Consider the following 20,050-nt stretch of genomic DNA (forward strand, 5'->3'; position numbering starts at 1 on the left):
AGTCAGGCCCAAAACGAATCAATCAGGAGCCAAGCTCGTGCAAACAGTCCAAAATGAGGAGAAACAGACTCTGACAGCGATGCTACGCCTGTCCTGGTACGTCGCTCAACTCGTGTGTCTTTGTTACCAAGAAAATTGAATGATTACGAGCCGAATGTTAATGAACTGTTGTTAACATTTGACGAGGAACCGAGGAACTTTAATGAAGCTAAAAATAAACCGAAATGGGTCAAAGCAATGAAAGTTGAGATAGATTCTATCGAGAAGAGTAACACATGGAGACTTGTTCCTCTGCAAAAAGGTGTTAAGCCCATCGGGTTAAGGTGGTTATTCAAAATCAAGAGAAACACGGATGGCACGATCAATAAGTACAAAGCGAGTTTAGTTGCTAAAGGCTATATACAACAACCCGGTATTGATTGTGATGAAGTGAGTGCGCCAGTAGCTCGACTCGAGACAATACGACTTTTGATTGCTCTCGCAACCGGGAAAGGATGGAATATTCATCATCTAGATGTCAAAACGGCCTTCTTGCATGGTGAGTTAAAGGAAGAAGTGTACGTGACTCAACCTGAGGGCTTTGAAAAACCGGGAGAGGGAGAAAAAGTCTACAAGTTAGCAAAAGCGTTATACGGGCTAAGGCAAGCACCGAGGGCATGGAACCTAAAGCTTGATAGTACACTAAAGAATATTGGTTTTCAGAGATGCTTGCAGGAAAAGGTTGTTTATAAAAAGGTGTCTAATGGTGAATTTAATATTGTGGCAGTTTATGTCGATGACTTATTCGTGACAGGCACAGGTTTAGAGTTCATAAACTAGTTTAAGGCAAAGATGGCATCTCAGTTTGAAATGTCGGACTTAGGTGAGCTAACTTATTACTTGGGTATCGAAGTTTCTCAAGAACCGGAGTGTGTGAAGATCAAGCAAGAGAGTTATGCTATGAAAATCCTAAAAGAAGCCGGCCTGGACGATTGCAATGAGAGTTTAGTTCCAATGGAATCGGGACTCAAATTGTCGAAAGGCGAAGAGGAGCCCGAAGTTGAAGCTACTCATTATCGAAAATTAGTGGGTTGCTTGCGCTATCGTCTGCATACACGCCCAGACTTGTCATACTCAGTTGGGGTAGTTAGTCGCTAGATGCAAAGTCCGACAAAATCACATGCACTTGCCATTAAGCAAATCCTACGTTATCTCCGGGAAACAACCTCCTTTGGAATAAAGTATGAGCGGTGTAACGACATGAAATTAGTAGGATATAGCGATAGTAGTCACAACGTTGACAAAGATGATGGACGAAGCACTACGGGTCATGTTTTCTACCTTGGTACATCGCCTATCACCTGGTGCTCACAAAAGCAAGCTACCGTGGCATTATCTTCGTGTGAAGATGAATTCATGGCAGCTACTGCAGCTGCATGTCAAGCAATTTGGCTAAGGGAGTTGTTGGCAGAGTTGACAAGGTCGGAGAAACAAAAGATGCTGATCCGAGTTGATAATAAATCAACAATTGAATTGTCAAAGAACTCGGTTTTTCACGGTAGGAGTAAGCACATCCACATTCGATATCATTTTATTCGAGAGTGTGTAGAAAATAAGCAAGTGGTGGTTGAACACGTATCTGGAGACAAACAGAAAGTGGATCCATTAACAAAAGCCTTGGCACGTATAAAGTTCATGGAGAGGAGGCCGTTGCTTGGAGTGCAAGAGTTACACTCCACGACTCAGAAATTCAGAGGGGCGAATGTCTGAGTTCGATTGTGGCTTTGGCGTGGATCGGGTTCGGGTATCAACTTGGAGTGGAATCCAAGTTTAATTTAAATATGGGATAATTATCTATTACTAAAATAAGGAGTTATTTTAGATAATTGTGTGGTTTAAATTAATGCAAAAACTTGGTTATATTCTAACATGTTTGGTTAGTCTATAAATATCGTGTTTAGGGTAGGGATTATGAAATTGAAGTTTTTGAGTTAGATTTCTTCAATAAAATTGCGTGTTTGGTACTCTATTTTCTTTTCTCTGATTACCTTCAATACATAGTGACAAAGATGCAACACCAATGACCTTGTTTTTTTTTGAAAAGCGAGTATCCATTGATTAAGTAATCGGTGAGGTATAAGCTATATCGTTTATGTGGGTAAAACCTCGAGGGCGAAGTGATCATCGTTTGAGATATAATTTATTCTGCAGCACTTTGTATGGGTCTACATTGAAGCATCTGTGAGAAAGGCTTGGGAAGCTTTTGGTTGTATCGATGCTTTGATCAACAATGCCGGTATTACATGTCTATTAATCATCTTACGCTTTATTGCTTTATTTCTTGAATAAGAAAAGTGTATAATAAGAGGCTTACTTTAGTGGATAGTAAGATGCTATTTTTGTTATATGTTTTCTAAAATTATATAGCAGATTAGTTGAAAGATATAACCAAAAGTGTATTTCAACTTGTATAAGTGTATAATTAGATACTATTCCTGAGTCACCCTCTTTAATATAACCTCTTTTGTTATATTAATAATTATAACTAGTTTATTACTAGTGGTGTTCAAATCTATCCGTATCCGAATTATCCAATATCCAAATCCGAAATATTCGAAAATTCGGATATCTGAATTTTCGGATTCGGATAGTGATTTTAAAATTTTTCGGATATTTCGGATATCCGAAATATCCAAAAATTTAATTTTTATTTTTTTCGGATATCTGAATATCAAAAAATATCCGAAGTATCCAAAAATATCCGAAAAGTATCCAAAAATATCCGAAATATCCAAAAACTTATATTCGGATATCCGAAACTATCCGGTTCTGAATATAAGAAAATACAAATTAAATAAAAGATTGGATATTCGGATATCCGATTCACTATCCGATCGGATATCCGAATTTCGGATATCCAAAATTTCGGATACGGATTCGGATAGTAAAATATTGCAACCCCCGACCCCTACCCCGGGAGTGGGTGCTGCGAGATCCAGATCAGTGGTATCGGTGTTTATTAATTTGGCAGCGGAATACATCAGGACCGTAGTTAGAAAATATTTTTATCAGAGTTAAACACCAAACTTTTAAAATAATAAATCATTGGGATAAAACCTAAGTTGATTTGACAATACATTTGTAGGGATAAACCCTAATTATTGAAAACAAAAACTCCTTTTTATTTAGGTAACTTTTATAGCCACTTTTCCAAGCCTTCAGTGCTCTCCAGCTGGCTTCTATTGGCTTTCACATTTTGTTACCTGAAACGCGTTTTAAAAAGGTTTTATCAGCAAGAAATACTGGCGAGTGCATCCCAGTTTAATCAAAACAGTTTAAATAACTTCACAGTATTGAGAGCGATTATAATGTTTATATCTACACAATTACTCATTCAGTACTATCCACACCAGACTTGTGAGTCATATTACTCATTGGCTAACTCTTTGTCCAATTGTAACGTCTTCCACATTTTCTATACAAACCCCCAATATACCGGCAGTAATTGTAGAATACATAGACACAATCACTGTTAAGTATAATTGAAAACATTTGAGGTTTGGTAAAAAGGTAACAAAAAGCAAGATATACTCACATTGTTTACTTAGGTAAAACTAAAGCTTCCTGGTGTATCTCCTGGTTATTATCTATTAAAATTTAAACAATTCACATGTGTTAGTAAAATAACCCAAATCACATTAACTGTATAACTTGAGACATAACTCCAATGACTGAGTCAGGCAGAGCCTTGACATGCATTACGGAGTCCTAGATTAATCGGGTGTAATACGAGACAGAACTCCAACGACTGAGTCAGGCAGAGCCTTGACAAGCGTTACAGAGCCCTAGATCGATCGTGTAGGGTAAGAGCAGGGTTATAATACTTACAACGAGGCAGAGCTTCGCTTTATAGGGTATTATATCGCGAGTATAATAATAACTATCAGGAATTGAGAGAGAATTCGAATTTTTGAACGAAAATCAAAGGAACTCGTCGACCCCTATTTATAGTCCGATCAAAGGCGGCTCACCGCCCGCGAGGGCCTTCTCTTGTTCTTTCGCGGCCCGCGAGGGACTACGTATTGTTTATAGCCTTGCCCAGTCAAGGTGTAAGGTTGCCAAGTCACTAGACATGTGGCGCAATGCCTTGTCCGGCAATCCAAGGTTCTCGCGCCCCACGACAGACTTCAGTGTCTGGGTCGCGGCCCGCTAGCGACACATATTTTTGTTTTTATTTGATTTTTGTAAATATTATGGTATTTCGGGCTCGTTTCTCGCATACGGGGTATATTAGGAACGTTTTGGGTCACGTGAAGGGTTTTAGGAGGATTGTTATATGAAATCTTGTATCCGAAAAATTCGGATATCCGGTTTTGAACACCCCTATTTATTATTGCAGATCAAGGATTTTTTTCCAAGGGTTCCATTTTTTCGGTATTAAAAATTTTCAAAAACACAACGTTAAAATTTTCGGGTTGGTTCTCGTTCGGGTAGGGTCAGAGTGAGGTTTGAATTGGATTTAAAAAAAAAAACAGAAAAAAAGACCTAAACAATGATTGAAACCATGGTCTCTTGTTGGTAAAGAGGGGGATTTACCACTACACCAACTTTCCTTTTGTTTCTATGGTGTCCGCCCAATTGTATATATGGGGTCCTCATAAAATTTAATATACCGGATCTACTACTTTAAAGAAAAAACATTCCCCGACCCACTCTATGTGGGTCCACCCCTGACTATTATCATCAATTTTACTAGCATTTGTTATAAACTTTTATTATGATAGTTATAGTTTATATTAGGGGTGGCAAAAGTGGTGGCTTAGGCTGGTTTGAGTCATGGGTTAAGATAAGATTGAGTTAGGATGGGTTTGAGTTATGATGAGATTATTAAGAAAAAGGTTATGATGGGTACGGGTTAGGATTAGAGGTGCACAAACCGAGTTTTTTTTAATTACCCGGGTTCGGGTATATACCCGGGTACAGGTATGACCGAGATTTGACTTTTCGGGTATTGGCCATACGCGGGTCGGGTTCGGGTATTAGCCAGAAAATCTATACATGTGTACCCGGGTAAGGGTTTTCAATACCCAGGTTAGGGTTTTCAATACCCGGGTATTAGAATACCCTATTTCCGGGTCCGAGTAGGGTTCGGGTATTGGTCGGGTATGGTTTAGGTATTGGTCGGATATGGTTCGGGTACAGATCGGGTTTTTCAATTCATTTTTTGTGCATAAACCATAGAAATATAACAGGAACCCTTATTTATACATATTGTATGCCTTGAAATTTGCCCATAAAAGCCTCACACAAGCTCTAATCGTTCAAAAAAAGCTATTGTACATGACGTGTTCGGGTATTACGAAAACCCGGGTATGGGTATTACGGAAACCCGGCGGGTTTGGGTATTACCAAAACCTGGTTACGGATATTACGAAAACCCGGGTAGGGGTATTACGGAAACCCGGCTACGGGTATTACACAAACCCGGGTATGGGTTTTACGGAAACCCAGGTACGTTGAAAACCCAGATTTAAACCGGGTACGAAAAAACCCAGGTTCGAATTCGGGTATTGAACAGATTATGTATTCCCGGTTCCCTACCCTACGGGTAGGGTCGGGTTGGGTTTAAAAAACATGGTTTTTTAATACCCGGGTTCGGGTTTTTGTGCACCTCTAGTTAAGATGGTTTGGGTTAAGATGCGTTTATCAAGAAAAAGGTTAGGATGTGTTTGGGTCAATATTGATTTCGATCATTATTGGCTAACAATAAAAGAAAGTAATAAAATTAAAAAAAAAATCAAGAATTAAAAAAAAGTCAAAAAATAAAAAAAAATCAAAAAAGTTTAAAATGTTAAAAAACAAAAAATTAAAACCATTTAAAATTTAAAATTTTTTAAATAATCAAATAAATTTTTAAAAATTTCCAAACTATAAATTAGCAACTCTTTGTTGCTTTAATAGTTTGTAACATATGTATTGGGTGTTTCTCCAAAAAAAATTGCATTTTTAACTTTTAATCCAAAGGTTTTATATATTTCTCATTTTAAACCCTTTGACTTTTGTAGTTTTAACCCAAAGCTTTTCAACTTTTCAATTTAAGCCCAACACTTTCTTATTTTCAACTTTGGTCCCTTATACTTTTCATCTTTCGCAAGTTTTTCGTTTTACGTTTCGTTCTAAATTTTGCGTGTCAATACGCAGCAACGTGCGTGTAGGGTGGAATGTTTTTTCGTCTCCTTTTCCCGTTTGACAGTCCAGTCACAACGCGTCTATTTTTCCCCGTTTGAAAAGTTCGTCGCAACGTGCGAATCCTATATGGACTTAGTTATTTTTTTACGTTTTATGTTTCTATATAATTTCATCGCATTAACATGCCACGACTGGTGTACTTGGTTCAACGATTTTACATATGTTTTTTATTCGTTGTTATTTTTTTACTTTTTTATTTATTTTATTTTATTTTTACAGGCTCTTCTAATGTTGGTGTTCATTGGCAGTGGTTTGACATTAGTGCTACTTGGCACAATTTTACTAATGCATTTAACCTATTAAGTTTTTTACTAATAATTTGTTTCGAGTTTACCGTTATACCTCATTTACTTAAGAAAAACTATTTTTTTTCACGTGCATAGTTTGATGTACGTGCCTGTATAAATTCGATTTTCTCTACGTGTTGACATAAACTTTTTTCTGGGAACGAGTTAAGTCAAATATAATATGTTTTCGTATAAAAAAACATTTTTACGTGCATATTTTTATGTACATTTCAGTATAAATTTGAGTTGGTGTATGTTTCGACGTAAACATTTTTGGGAAACGAGTCATGTTATGTTTTGTAAATTTTGTTTCGAACCGAGTGGAGTCAAATTATGGTTTCCTTTCTTTCAGTTTTTCAGAAGCTCTAATTCATCTCTTTTGACTGTACGTGTCAGCTTTCCCATTATACCCGTTACATTTTCTATGTATGACTCGGGTCACGTATAATACGTTATGATTGTTGGGTATAAATTTGATTTACTTTGTGTTTGATCCAATTGCAATGCTTATATAGGTAACATTGAGTTCAATTAGATACGTCGAAACACGTGTTTTCATATGGTTAACACATCACATAACATTTTGATTAATCTATTCGATGTTTACGATGTATCGCACCGCAATGCGCGCAGATCTTATTTCTAGTTAAAATTAAAAAAAAACAAATAAATTAATTTTTTTTAAACTGAAAATATGGCCTTGAAATTATCGTTGTTGACTTCTAATATAAGATTTAGTTAATTATATGTTTACTTTATAATAAAAAATTTTAGTTTTAAATCCACAAATAATACGCAATATCATCAAATAAAGAATAAGTAATTAATTTTTTCCATTTTTAAATCCCAAGTATAAATTTTATACAACAAAATAATCAAAAACATAGATTATTGTTAACCATTTATCAATGACAATAGTAAAAGTACACTTGAAAGTTTATTTGATCAAAAACTATTTATTTAAAGAAGAAAAAAGAAATGTGGTTCAAGATTGACTAAAGGATATGTGTTCAAATGTTTTTTTTTATAATTTTTTGATTTTTTAATCTTTTTATGTTTTTACTTTTTAAAATTTTAATTTTTAATTTTTTAATTTTTTAATTTTTTAATTTTCTAATGTTATAGATTTTTTATTTTTAAAATATATTTTATTTTTAAAAATTTCTTGATTTTTTAATTTAAAAAAATTTAAGTTTTTTAAATTTTTAATTTTTTTTGATTTTTATAATTTTTACAATTTTTATTTTTAATTTTTTTGCTTTTTAAAATTTTTTAAAATATTTAACTTTTTAAAGTTTTTTCTAAATGTTTGTTTTTTTATATTTTTTGTACACGAAGTATGAAGTATGTGATTCTGTGTGATACTCTTTTAGGATTACTTAGATATGTCTGGTTAAAACTTAAGATCCATACTAACTAATGACTAATTTTAAATAGAAATTTTAAAACCTATCCTGACCGATGACTAATTTTAAATGGAAATTTTAAAACCTATCTTGAATTATCATTACTTATTTCCTATGCCCACTATAACTTGTTTCCATCACTTATAGTCTAGTGGTTGGAAAGACTTGGGTTCTCCTTGTTGACGCAAGTTCAATCCCTAGTAGTGTCATATTTGGTAGATAAAGGTAATGAAGGCTAGTACTCCCAGACCTTAGGTCAAGAGTTCGAGCCAGAGCCACCCCGGGTGTTAGTCCACCATGCGTTACACTAGAGAGATTCTCTCTTGTGGCGGCGCAAGCCCCTGCCACTGGCAGCGGGTAGTATGGTTTCCTAGGGAACGTCGTTAGCCAAACTCTGACGCCAGCATGAGCCTAGTTAAGACTGTCACACCCTGGCTTTGCGGAAGCGTGGGTTAATTTGGTGTGACTTCTTAATACCATAGCTTAATCATAACCAAGCTATATGAATGTAAAACCATGCAGATCATCCATTGATTTAAGTTTTAAAATAAAAGTAACACAACATTGTCTTGAAGCGTAGACACATGCAACGGAAATTACAACCTAATAACATAGAAACATTGTTCGAAAGACACAACCACAAGCTTAAAATAAACGCCGTTTAAGACTTGCGACTCGTCCAGGTAAAAGTCGCAATCCCTAAACGTGGATGATCCCATACTCTAACGCAGCGTAGCATACCGTGCCAGATCTTTAGTTCCCTGAAATACATGTAAATTGGAAAAATCAACAAAAAATTGTTGAGCGAGTTCATGTGTAGTGAGTATGTAAAAACCTTTGTAAGTATAAAATCCTGGTATGTAGCAAATAAGGAAATAAAGAGATCACCAATGGTTTGCAAGGCCATTGATATGTGTGATGTACAGTAGGAAGACTCAAACCTAGCGGATTTTGCGTTGGGCACAAAGTCACCCCGAGGTCCGTTCTGCTGGGCCTGGGGCTGGGCTCGCTACACCCAGATAGATCTACCGCTACTGTCCCTCGGTCCTACAATGAGGATTAATGGCCTCAAGTTGCGCCTACCCACTCACATGATCTAAGTAGTAACCCTCCTTACGCTAACCATACCATATAAAAAAAGTACTCGTAATCATAGTAACATGTATTTCACCCCCGCAGTTTAGAAAACTGAAAACAGTTAAGAGAAAAAGGGGGACATGAACTCACTGAAGTGCGTCTCTAACAAGAAATCTCCTGGTCAACCTGCTGTGCGACGACCTACACATACTAACTCTTATTAGACGAACGACCGTGCCTTAGCTTATGGTTTAAGTTTTTGGGAAATAGTTAGACAACTATTTCGTGTTTACACTTCGTAATTATTTGGTAAATATATTCCTCCCCAAGGATGGGGGCTTTAATACATGTGCGTTTGTGAATTTTCGTAATATATTATTAAGTCTCACTTAAAATATATTTTAATTCTTTCTCCAAAATATAAATATTTTTCCCAAAAATATCATATTTTATTACATATAATTTTCCCAAAATAATACCTTTGTCAAAATACACGTCCACTAGTATTTTTCCGAAAATGCTTAAGTTACGTTTAAAGATCGGGTGGTATTAATAATACCGTTGTAACTTAATATTTATTGTGAAGGCTTTCGTATTATTTTGGAGTCGTTAACATTCGGTAATATTATTTTTACCCTAAAAATAATATTTGTATAGTTCACAAAATAATAATAAAAATCTCACAAGTGTTGTTATGAAAAATATATACTAGATATATATTTATCAAGTTTTATTTTGTGAAAATCCCACCTCCGACACTTAGAAATTTTGTAATAAAAATCGTGGCGAAATTTACATTTTTGAAAACAAGTTAAAAATATATTTATAACACTTGTGATAAAAATATTTCCAAGTGTTAGATTTTGGAAAAATTTCGCTAGAGTTTCCCCTGTAACTGGAGGTGGCCACGCTTTCTAGCGTATCATTTTCTTTTAAAATTCAACCAACAATGTTCCCAACATTAACAAACAATATTTCAACATTAAACTAGTCAAAATAGATATAAATCGCAAAAATACATGAACTTGTGGTTTGCGTAAAATATGTAGTAATTTCCCCATATTAGTAGTAGACCTTTTTATAAATAAGCTTGGTTTCTTGAGAATCTCGTTTTTAAAGAAAATACATTTCCAAAACTTCTTGTCAAAAATTTACAAAAATGATTCTTTGTCAAAACTTTGTGTTACACAAGTGTCTACACACTTGTGTGTCCACAAGAATCACCTTTATTTAGTAAAGATTCCGGTTTAAAAACATGATTCCATTTGACACTTGGTTCTTCGAAAATACCACTTGTAGATCCGTAGATCTACTAGTTTACAAGTCTATTTCATAAGAGAAATTGTTTTTGCACAAGTTCATGTTTAATAGTAGTAGTGTTCTTCATTTAACCACTTTCACGTTTTAACATACTCTAGGTCATGTTACATGAACTAATTACTCTAGGTCATGTTACATGAACACGAACTAATTGTTTTTGCAAGTTTAACCACTTTCACATTTTAACATACTCTAGGTCATGTTACATGAACACGACTTAGCCGGGTTAGATGACGATCCGAGCTACTACTAGCATCAAACAACCCTAAATAATCTCAATAAAACAAGTCTCACAAGTTTTACACAATTTCATTGCTTTTATCCAACATGTTTATCATTTTAGTAAACTTTTAGTATGTAATCTTGTAGGTTCAGGATTTTTAACCGACAAAGTTCATATTAACCACTTTAAAATAGATCAAGAAGGTGATTAGAAACACTTACAACTAGCTCGAGGCTAGGGAAGAAACTAGACGAAAAATAGGCGGTTAATAGCGATATGAAGAGGTCCTTGTGTTCCCGAGTGCACCGAGCTTCCTTATGTGTGATCCTCCACACTTGAATGTATGTAAAAAAGCCTTGATAAAAATTGAAAGTGATGTTGGGTGGGGGTATATGTTCGGCCGAGAGTATGGCAAAAGGAAAGAAAGGAAATTTTGTGATATGTATGAATGAAGTGGAGGACCTATAGTTCTAGTTATAAATCAAATTAGAGAATTATCCATAGGTTAAAATGTTGGCTAGATATTTGACATAAACTAATAAAATATACAACATTTGAAGTGGGTGTTCCCTAGGGGGAAACCCAATCGAATATAGGGGGTGGGTTTTAGTTCAAATTCGTTAATTGGTTAGGTTATAATTAGTTTAGTTAGGGATTAAATTTAGTGTAAGAGTGTGTAGTAAATTATAAGGGGTGTTAGGGTATTCGGGGACCCTAACTGGCTCAGAAAAAGAAAAACAGTGTTAATGACAATATTTTTATGTCACGGGTTAAGTCCGGTTGTTCGGTTGGATATTACTCCGTTAAAGTGCTAGATAAGTATTTGAAGTGTCGTTAATATTATTTTTTTTAGTGACCCAATGAATTCGCGACACTTTGTAAAGTGTCTAGTATTATTTTGCCAACTTTTTGCACTTTATTAGTTAGCTTAATGCTGAATTTTTATTTAAAGTGCTGAATTTTGTACTTAAAGTACGTTTTAGGCACATCCGGTCACTATAAATATCACCTAGTGACGCAGTTCTACAACCCTCATATCCCTACACTCTCTACTAGTGTAGTAAACTATTCCCGGCTCATACAGGCGTTAGAGGCAGTGTCTGACTGGTGCTGGCTATGTCAGCACGTTTACTGGGTTATCCGTTCATTGTGCTACTGTGCTTTTGTGCATCATGTTTGTCACTAATGTTCTGTATGTAAATAATGGAGTGACAGTTAATAAAGTATGTTGCAAGTATGTGTATGTATCAGTATTCAAGTAGCAGTTTATCCAAAATTATCAAGCAAGCACAGTAATTATGCAGTAATTAAGTAGTAATTAGTTCGTACGGATACCTGGTTTGGTGAGGGTTGTCACATTCTCCCCCCGTTAGAAAAATTTCGTCCCGAAGTTTTAAGTTCTGCTTCTATTTGCAGGGGTCTTGGGAAATAAGTGGGGGTACTTTTCTTTCATTCGGTCCTCATGCTCCTAGGTGTATTCTGGACCGTGTCTGGCATTCCATCGAACCTTGACGAGCTTGACACTGCTCCGGCGGGTTTTGTTGATCTTCCAATCTGTGACCTCAACCGGTTCTTCGGTAAAGTGGAGCGTGTTGTCAACATGAATTTCGTCAATGGGAATGATCACTGTATCTTGCGTTGGACTCTTCCTCAAATTTGATACATGGAATGTACTGTGAACACCATTGAGTTCAGCAGGTAGGTCCAATTTGTAGGCCACACGCCCAATCCTTTGCAATATTCTGAAGGGGCCAATGTGACGTGGATTCAATTTCCCACGCTTTCCAAAGCGTGCCACACCCTTCCAGGGTGAAACCTTCAATAAAACCATATCCCCAACTTGAAATTCCAAAGGTTTCCTCTTTGGATCTGCATAGGCTTTCTGCCTGTCGTGAGCCGCTTCGATGCGTTTTCGAATTTGCGCAATCTTATCCGTCATCTCTTGGATGATTTCGGGACCAACCAGTTGTCTATCACCCGCATCAACCCAGCATAAGGGTGATCGACATTTGCGTCCATAAAGAGCTTCAAATGGCGCGGCTCCAATACTAGTGTGGTAGCTGTTGTTGTATGAAAATTCGACCAATGGTAAATGCTTATCCCAGCTACCTCCCAAATCCATTACACATGCTCTCGGCATATCCTCCAAAGTCTGAATAGTTCTTTCACTCTACCCATCAGTTTGCGGATGAAACGCAGTGCTCAGATTCAATTGTGAGCCAAAAGCTTCTTGGAAGGATTGCCAAATCCTTGATACAAATCTCCCATCTCTATCAGAGATAATCGAGAGAGGCACTCCATGGCGTGCAACAATCTCTCGCATGTAAATTTCCGCAAGTTTACTCGTGTTGTCCTTTTCTTTGATTGGCAGGAAGTGCGCGGACTTGGTCAGGCGGTCAACTATTACCCAAATAGTGTCATGACCTCTGGGCGTCTTTGGCAACTTTGTAATAAAATCCATTGAAATTTGTTCCCATTTCCATTTGGGAATCTCAGGTTGTTGCAAAAGTCCTGAAGGCTTCTAGTATTCAGCTTTAACCTTGGCGCACGTCAAACATTTGCTCACATAAACAGCAACGTCGCCTTTCATCCTGGCCACCAGTAGTAATCTTTAAGATCCTGGTACATCTTATCCGCTCCTGGATGGATAGAGTACCGCGATTTGTGAGCTTCATAAAAAATAACTTTTATCAATCCACCAAACAGAGGAACCCAAATCCTTTTCATAAGACATAACGTTCCTTCCTCGTTTGGTATTAATTGCTTCTCCATCCCACGGAGATATTCTTCTTCAATGTTTCTTTCCTTAAGAGCTTCTTTCTGCGCGACACGAATGCGCAAGGAAAGATCAGTTTGGATAATCATCTCCAAAGCCCTAACCCTTATGGGCTTGATCCTTTCTTTTCGACTTAGGGCATCGGCGACCACATTCGCCTTCCCTGGATGGTACTTAATTTCGCAGTCGTAGTCGTTCAACAACTCAACCCATCGCCTTTGTCTCATATTCAACTCCTTCTGGCCGAATATGTGTTGTAGGCTCTTATGATCTGTAAAGATTGTACATTTCGTACCATATAGGTAGTGTCTCCAGATCTTTAATGCAAATATCACTGCGCCTAGTTCCAAATCATGCGTGGTATAGTTCTTTTCATGTACTTTCAGTTGGCGCGATGCGTAAGCTATAACCTTCTGGCGTTGCATCAACACGTAACCCAATCCTTGACGCGAGGCGTCACAGTATACCACAAAATCGTCAGTACCTTCTGGTAGTGCTAAGATTGGCGCATTATAAAGCTTATCTTTCAATAGCTGGAACGCTTCTTCCTGTTTGATTCCCCAATCAAACTACTTATCTTTTTGCGTGAGGAGCGTTAGCGGTTGAGCGATTTTCGAAAAATCCTCAGTGAACCTTCGATAGTAGCCAGCCAAACCTAAGAACTGACGAATCTCGGTTGGCGTCTTTGGGGTTTCCCAATTCTTGATCGCTTCGATCTTGGTGGGGTCCACATGAATTCCATCTCCATTTACCACATGTCCAAGAAATTGGACTTCACGTAGCCAAAACTCGCACTTAGAGAATTTGGCATATAACTGTTCCTTTTTCAGCAACTCCAAAATAGCTCTTAGATGCTGTTCGTGCTTAGCCTTCGTCTTTGAATAAATCAAAATGTCATCAATAAACACAATCACGAACTTATCGAGATATGGCTTGCAAACTCTATTCATTAGGTCCATAAAAACAGCAGGTGCGTTTGTCAACCCAAACGGCATAACTAGGAACTCGTAGTGTCCATAACGAGTCCTAAAGGCTGTCTTCGGGATACTCTCCTCTTGTATCCTTAACTGATGGTAACCCGATCGCAGATCGATCTTCGAGTAAAAGCTTGAACCTTGGAGCTGATCGAATAGATCATCGATTCTTGGCAAAGGGTATCTATTCTTAATTGTCAGCTTATTCAACTCCCGGTAGTCGATAAACATACGAAAACTACCGTCCTTCTTCTTGACAAATAGGACCGGAGCTCCCCAAGGTGAGAAGCTTGGTCTGATGAATCCCTTGTCTAACAACTCTTGAAGTTGTGTCGACAATTCCTGCATCTCTGACGGTGCAAGTCTATAAGGTGCCCTAGCTACAGGTGCGGCGCCTGGAACTAAGTCAATACGGAACTCCACTTGCCTCTGGGGTGGCAATCCTGGCAAGTCCTCTGGGAAGACTTCCGGATATTCCCTCACGACAGGGATGTCTTCGATTTTTGGTTCAGCAACTTTCTTATCTACAATGTGTGCCAGGAAGGCAGCACATACCTTTTGTAAACACTTTCGCGCTTTCAGGCAGCTGATAATTCTCAAAGGCGTATCACGCTTCTCTCCATGAACCACAATTGTTTCACCATCTTCGGTTGGGATGCGAACGACCTTTTCGTGACAAACAATTTCTGCCTTGTTGCTTGATAACCAGTCCATCCCTACTACCACGTCGAAGCTTCCCAGCTGGACTGGTAGTAGATCCAAAGAAAACTCATGCTCTTCCAATTCGATTACACAACCTCTGACAACTTCATTGGCTTCTACCAACTTTCCATTAGCCAATTCGATTGAGTAGGGAATATCTAACTTACTAGCGGTTAGCCCAAGCATATTCTTAAACTCTAACGATACGAAGCTATAATCGGCACCAGTATCAAATAAAACGGATGCATAGCGTTTGTTTACAGGGAACGTACCAGTAACGACATTGGGATCCTGGCGCGCTTCCCTTGCTTCGATATTGAAAACCCTTCCACGCGCTTGATTCAATTCTGGGCAGTTTCGCTTATAATGCCCAATATCACCACAGTTAAAGCATCCTGGCCTTTGCCCGTTTCCTCCACCATTCCCAGCTTGATTGTTATTGTTTCGGTTTACATTTCCAGTACCAATTTGATTTGCGTTGTTGCCACGATTCCCATTTCCTCCATTGTTTCCTTGTGGGCGATTTCCATTTCCACCCCGGTTATTGTTTCTATTCCCATATCCCACTTGGCCTCCCCGGCCAGCAATAGCCCAACAAGAATCCTTCGAGTGACCAGTCTTTCCATAAGCTTCACATACTTTTAAACCACACCGGCCTGAGTGGTGACGCTGGCAGGTGTTGCACTTGGGATGGGTACCAATATACCCCTTTCCTTTCCTTCCACCACCGGCTGTAGCTTGAGCTGGCGTGATTGACTCTCCTTTCTTAACAACCCCACTAGTGCCTTGTTTGAAGTTCGAGAACTTTCGTTTGTTACCCTCGGATGACTCGACGTGAGTCTCTTTCTTCTTTGGCTCATCATCAGAAAACTTGTTTAGGCGGATAACCTCCTCCGTGAGAGCCACGCTCAGATCAATCGCCTCAGTGATTGTTGCCGGCTTTGAAGAAGTCACCATACTTATCAATTGAGGAACTAAACCCCAAATGAAGCGCTCAATCCGCTTGAATTCTGGTGTGACCATATAAGGTACCACATGTGACAGGTCGTGAAACCTTTGAACATACTCTGTGATTTTCGGACCTTCCATCTTCAGGTGCCAAAATTCAGTTTCCAACTTTTGAATTTCTGCACGAGAGCAATACTTTCGACGCATGAGCTCTTTCAGCTCGTTCCATGTCATTGCGTAGGCAGCGGCTTCACCAAGTGTTTGGACTTGTAAATTCCACCATGACAGGGCTCCGTCCACGAATAGCCCAGAGATGTAAGTAACTTGCTGGTCTGGAGCGCATTTGCTCATGCAGAGAACTGACTCTGTCTTCTCGGCCCAACGAACAAAAGCAACAGCACCTCCGGTGCCATCAAAGTTTACAGGTTTGCAGTCTAGGAACTGCTTGTAGGTGCACCCTGCACATACGTTACAATATATGAATGGTATTAACAAACTTGCTATAGATATCCAATGTATCATGGTATGCCTTAATGACTTAGTATTACCAAGAGGCGGATTGTTGTTACCGGTATTGCCAGAATTACTTCCGCTAGCTCCTCCTTGGGAGGCGGCGTATTGCGCAATGGCGGCCGCGATGACCTGCTGAAGTTCTGCCTCATTGGTAGGCATGCGTGTTTGACGTCTCGATGACATCTTCTAAAAGATGTGTTCACGTTGGTCAGGTCATAATAGTAATGTGTACGTATATAGTGACAGTAATAATACATAACATCTCATGTTAAAATAAACCAAACACACAACATCCCATGTTATAAACAAATCAATCACACAACATCCCATGTTATAAATAAATCAATCACACAACATCCCATGTTATAAATAAATCAACCACATAACATCTCATGTTATAGAACATAAATAATCAATCAAACATCACAAGTGATGAGAATACTGTGATTGCATTGCCATAAATCGAGACCACGGAGTAAAGTTTACAAGTACATAACTATAACATACAACATCAACGACTAAGGGCTACAACACCCTAGTCCAAAAATATCAAATCAGTGTCAATACATCCCATATACATAACAACAAAAGTCAGGATCAATATGCAGTCTCCAAAAAGCTGTGCAGTCTGAGCAATCGCCGTCTTCTCAACAAAAGTCCACCCGTGCTGTACAAAATAGCCCTACGCTGATGGCGGTGGAGGATGGGGAAAATGAGAATAGAACAAACGGCGCATGTGGAGCCAATCCTCCTCCATGGCTCGGTGAGAACGCAACAAAAAAGCAATCTGCTGCTCCTGAGTCCAAAACCGTGCAGCAGAGTCTGGTGATAACGGTCGAGGGGGATGCGATATCGCAGGATGAGGAGGGCACTGGCAAGGGGGTCGCTGTGCTCTCTCGAGCTCCTGCACGCGTCGCGTAAGTGCCTCCTGCTGGACTACGAATGACATGAGAATGTCCTCAACAGAATATCCCATATGAAAAGGATGATAGGGATCGGATGGTGGCATGATGGGTAGTGATGTCCAAAGAAAAGGCTCACTAGCTGGAGTAAAAGGTGGCACAGTAAACGGTGGAACAGGGGGAATAACAGAAGAAAACTGTGGTATGACCGGGACAGATGTCGGCACATGACCGAAGGGGTGAGTTGAGGAACCCTCTCGCGGGCGCGATGGCGGAGTAATCTGACGGAACATAACAGGTAAGTCGGTGTGGTGAACACCGGTAGTATGAACGGGATGCATAGGAGCCTCAGGAGGAACTGACACAGGGGCTGGAACGGGTGTAACTAGTACCACAAAAGGCGGGTACTCATCATCATCATCAATCCACCCATTCCGGGTGTGCGCATAACGGGGGTCAACATGAGTCGCGAAGAGTGCATGGTCGGGCTCCAAAGGAACAGGGTCAGGAAGAGGTGCGACAACAACAGGCTCAGCGGGTATATCAGCAATGTGAGGGGCATCAACCTGAGCATCAATGGCATGCTCATCCTCCAATAGTGGAGCAACAATAGGGTGATCATCGACAGGTATATCATCAGCCAAAGGGGCAATCGCAGGTGCATCGGCATGAATAGGGTCATGCTCCAATGCGGGGTCAGGAGCGTCAACTGGCTCAAGGGCCACAGCAGGCTCTGGGTCATCGTCGTGAGGTGCAACAGACATCGCCATGTCTGAGTCGGAATCAGAGGAATGGAGCTGTACGCTCTGGGCGTGTAGTGAAGCGGACGCTACTGACTCGAAGGAGTGAGCACCAAACAGATCAAAAGGAGCCTCCTCAATGGGAGCCTCGACAGGAATGACAGGATCAGCAATGGGCATAACAGCAGGAACTCCAGCCAAAGGAACAACGGGATCGTCAGCCAGAGGAACATCGGCGTCCATGAGGGCCACACCATCCTGGTCTCCCTCCGGGGGACCCTCTAGGACCAAGTCGATGTCATCGTCAGGAAGCTCATCGTGAGGCAGATCCTCGAGAGGAACTGTGGCAAACGGTAAAGGAGCAGGGACCTGAGGAAAAGGTAGGTCCCCACCGGTAGGGCCATCAGCAATAGGAACGTCATCTCCAAAGTCGGGAAGAGCAAACGGCTGAAAATCGTCCTCATCCGTGCTGGTGGTGTCTGACGTGTACACCTCACTCTCTGACATAATCTCATCGTCCGACACAATCGCTAAAGGATCCAAAGTGTCCGACACTCCAGTATCTGAAGAGGAAGCCATGTCGTCTGTAACACAAACACATACATGCATAAATAATCAATCATATAATCAGATAAACATATTAGTCACCAATTAAGCAATCAAATAGTTCTCCTAGTCCCACTAGCCTCCCAGCCTCCCAGACTGCTCTTCCTAGTCCCACTAGCCTCCCAGCCTGACTCCCTAGTCCCACTAGACAACTACCTCCGCCTCCCAGACCGAGCCTCGGCCTCCCAGACCGAGCCTCGGCCTCCCAGACTGAGCCTATAACTAATAAATAAAATGTGCTCAACATTTGTTTGTAAAAACGTTTTGGATCTGGACTTAAGTGATATGCAATGTGAAAATGTTTTCGTGAGAGCCCTAGTGATCATAGTCTAAACTCGAGAAGGAATCCTAGTTCGCTATGATCAGAGCTCTGATACCAAGCTGTCACACCTTGGCTTTGCGGAAGCGTGGGTTAATTTGGTGTGACTTCTTAATACCATAGCTTAATCATAACCAAGCTATATGAATGTAAAACCATGCAGATCATCCATTGATTTAAGTTTTAAAATAAAAGTAACACAACATTGTCTTGAAGCGTAGACACATGCAACGGAAATTACAACCTAATAACATAGAAACATTGTTCGAAAGACACAACCACAAACTTAAAATAAACGCCGTTTAAGACTTGCGACTCGTCCAGGTAAAAGTCGCAATCCCTAAACGTGGATGATCCCATACTCTAACGCAGCGTAGCATACCGTGCCAGATCTTTAGTTCCCTGAAATACATGTAAGTTGGAAAAATCAACAAAAAATTGTTGAGCGAGTTCATGTGTAGTGAGTATGTAAAAACCTTTGTAAGTATAAAATCTTGGTATGTAGCAAATAAGGAAATAAAGAGATCACCAATGGTTTGCAAGGCCATTGATATGTGTGATGTACAGTAGGAAGACTCAAACCTAGCGGATTTTGCGTTGGGCACAAAGTCACCCCGAGGTCCGTTCTGCTGGGCCTGGGGCTGGGCTCGCTACACCCAGATAGATCTACCGCTACTGTCCCTCGGTCCTACAATGAGGATTAATGGCCTCAAGTTGCGCCTACCCACTCACATGATCTAAGTAGTAACCCACCTTACGCTAACCATACCATGTAAAAAAAGTACTCGTAATCATAGTAACATGTATTTCACCCCCGCAGTTTAGAAAACTGAAAACAGTTAAGAGAAAAAGGGGGACATGAACTCACTGAAGTGCGTCTCTAACAAGAAATCTCCTGGTCAACCTGCTGTGCGACGACCTACACATACTAACTCTTATAAGACGAACGGCCGTGCCTTAGCTTAAGGTTTAAGTTTTTGGGAAATAGTTAGACAACTATTTCGTGTTTATACTTCGTAATTATTTAGT

At 39.5% G+C, this 20,050-nt stretch overlaps 1 protein-coding gene across 1 annotated transcript; it reads right to left on the reverse strand.

Annotated features, from left to right (window-relative positions):
• Positions 1–17,136: 17,136 nt before the first annotated feature.
• Positions 17,137–18,675, reverse strand: LOC110890766 (proline-rich protein 36-like). The gene has a single exon (XM_022138424.1). It carries the CDS (start codon positions 18,673–18,675, stop codon positions 17,137–17,139), a length of 1,539 nt encoding a protein of 512 aa, XP_021994116.1.
• Between the last annotated feature and the right edge of the window lie 1,375 nt (positions 18,676–20,050).

The sequence above is a fragment of the Helianthus annuus genome, chromosome 1 (genome assembly GCF_002127325.2).
Source record: "Helianthus annuus cultivar XRQ/B chromosome 1, HanXRQr2.0-SUNRISE, whole genome shotgun sequence".
NCBI classification, from domain to species: Eukaryota; Viridiplantae; Streptophyta; class Magnoliopsida; order Asterales; family Asteraceae; genus Helianthus; species Helianthus annuus.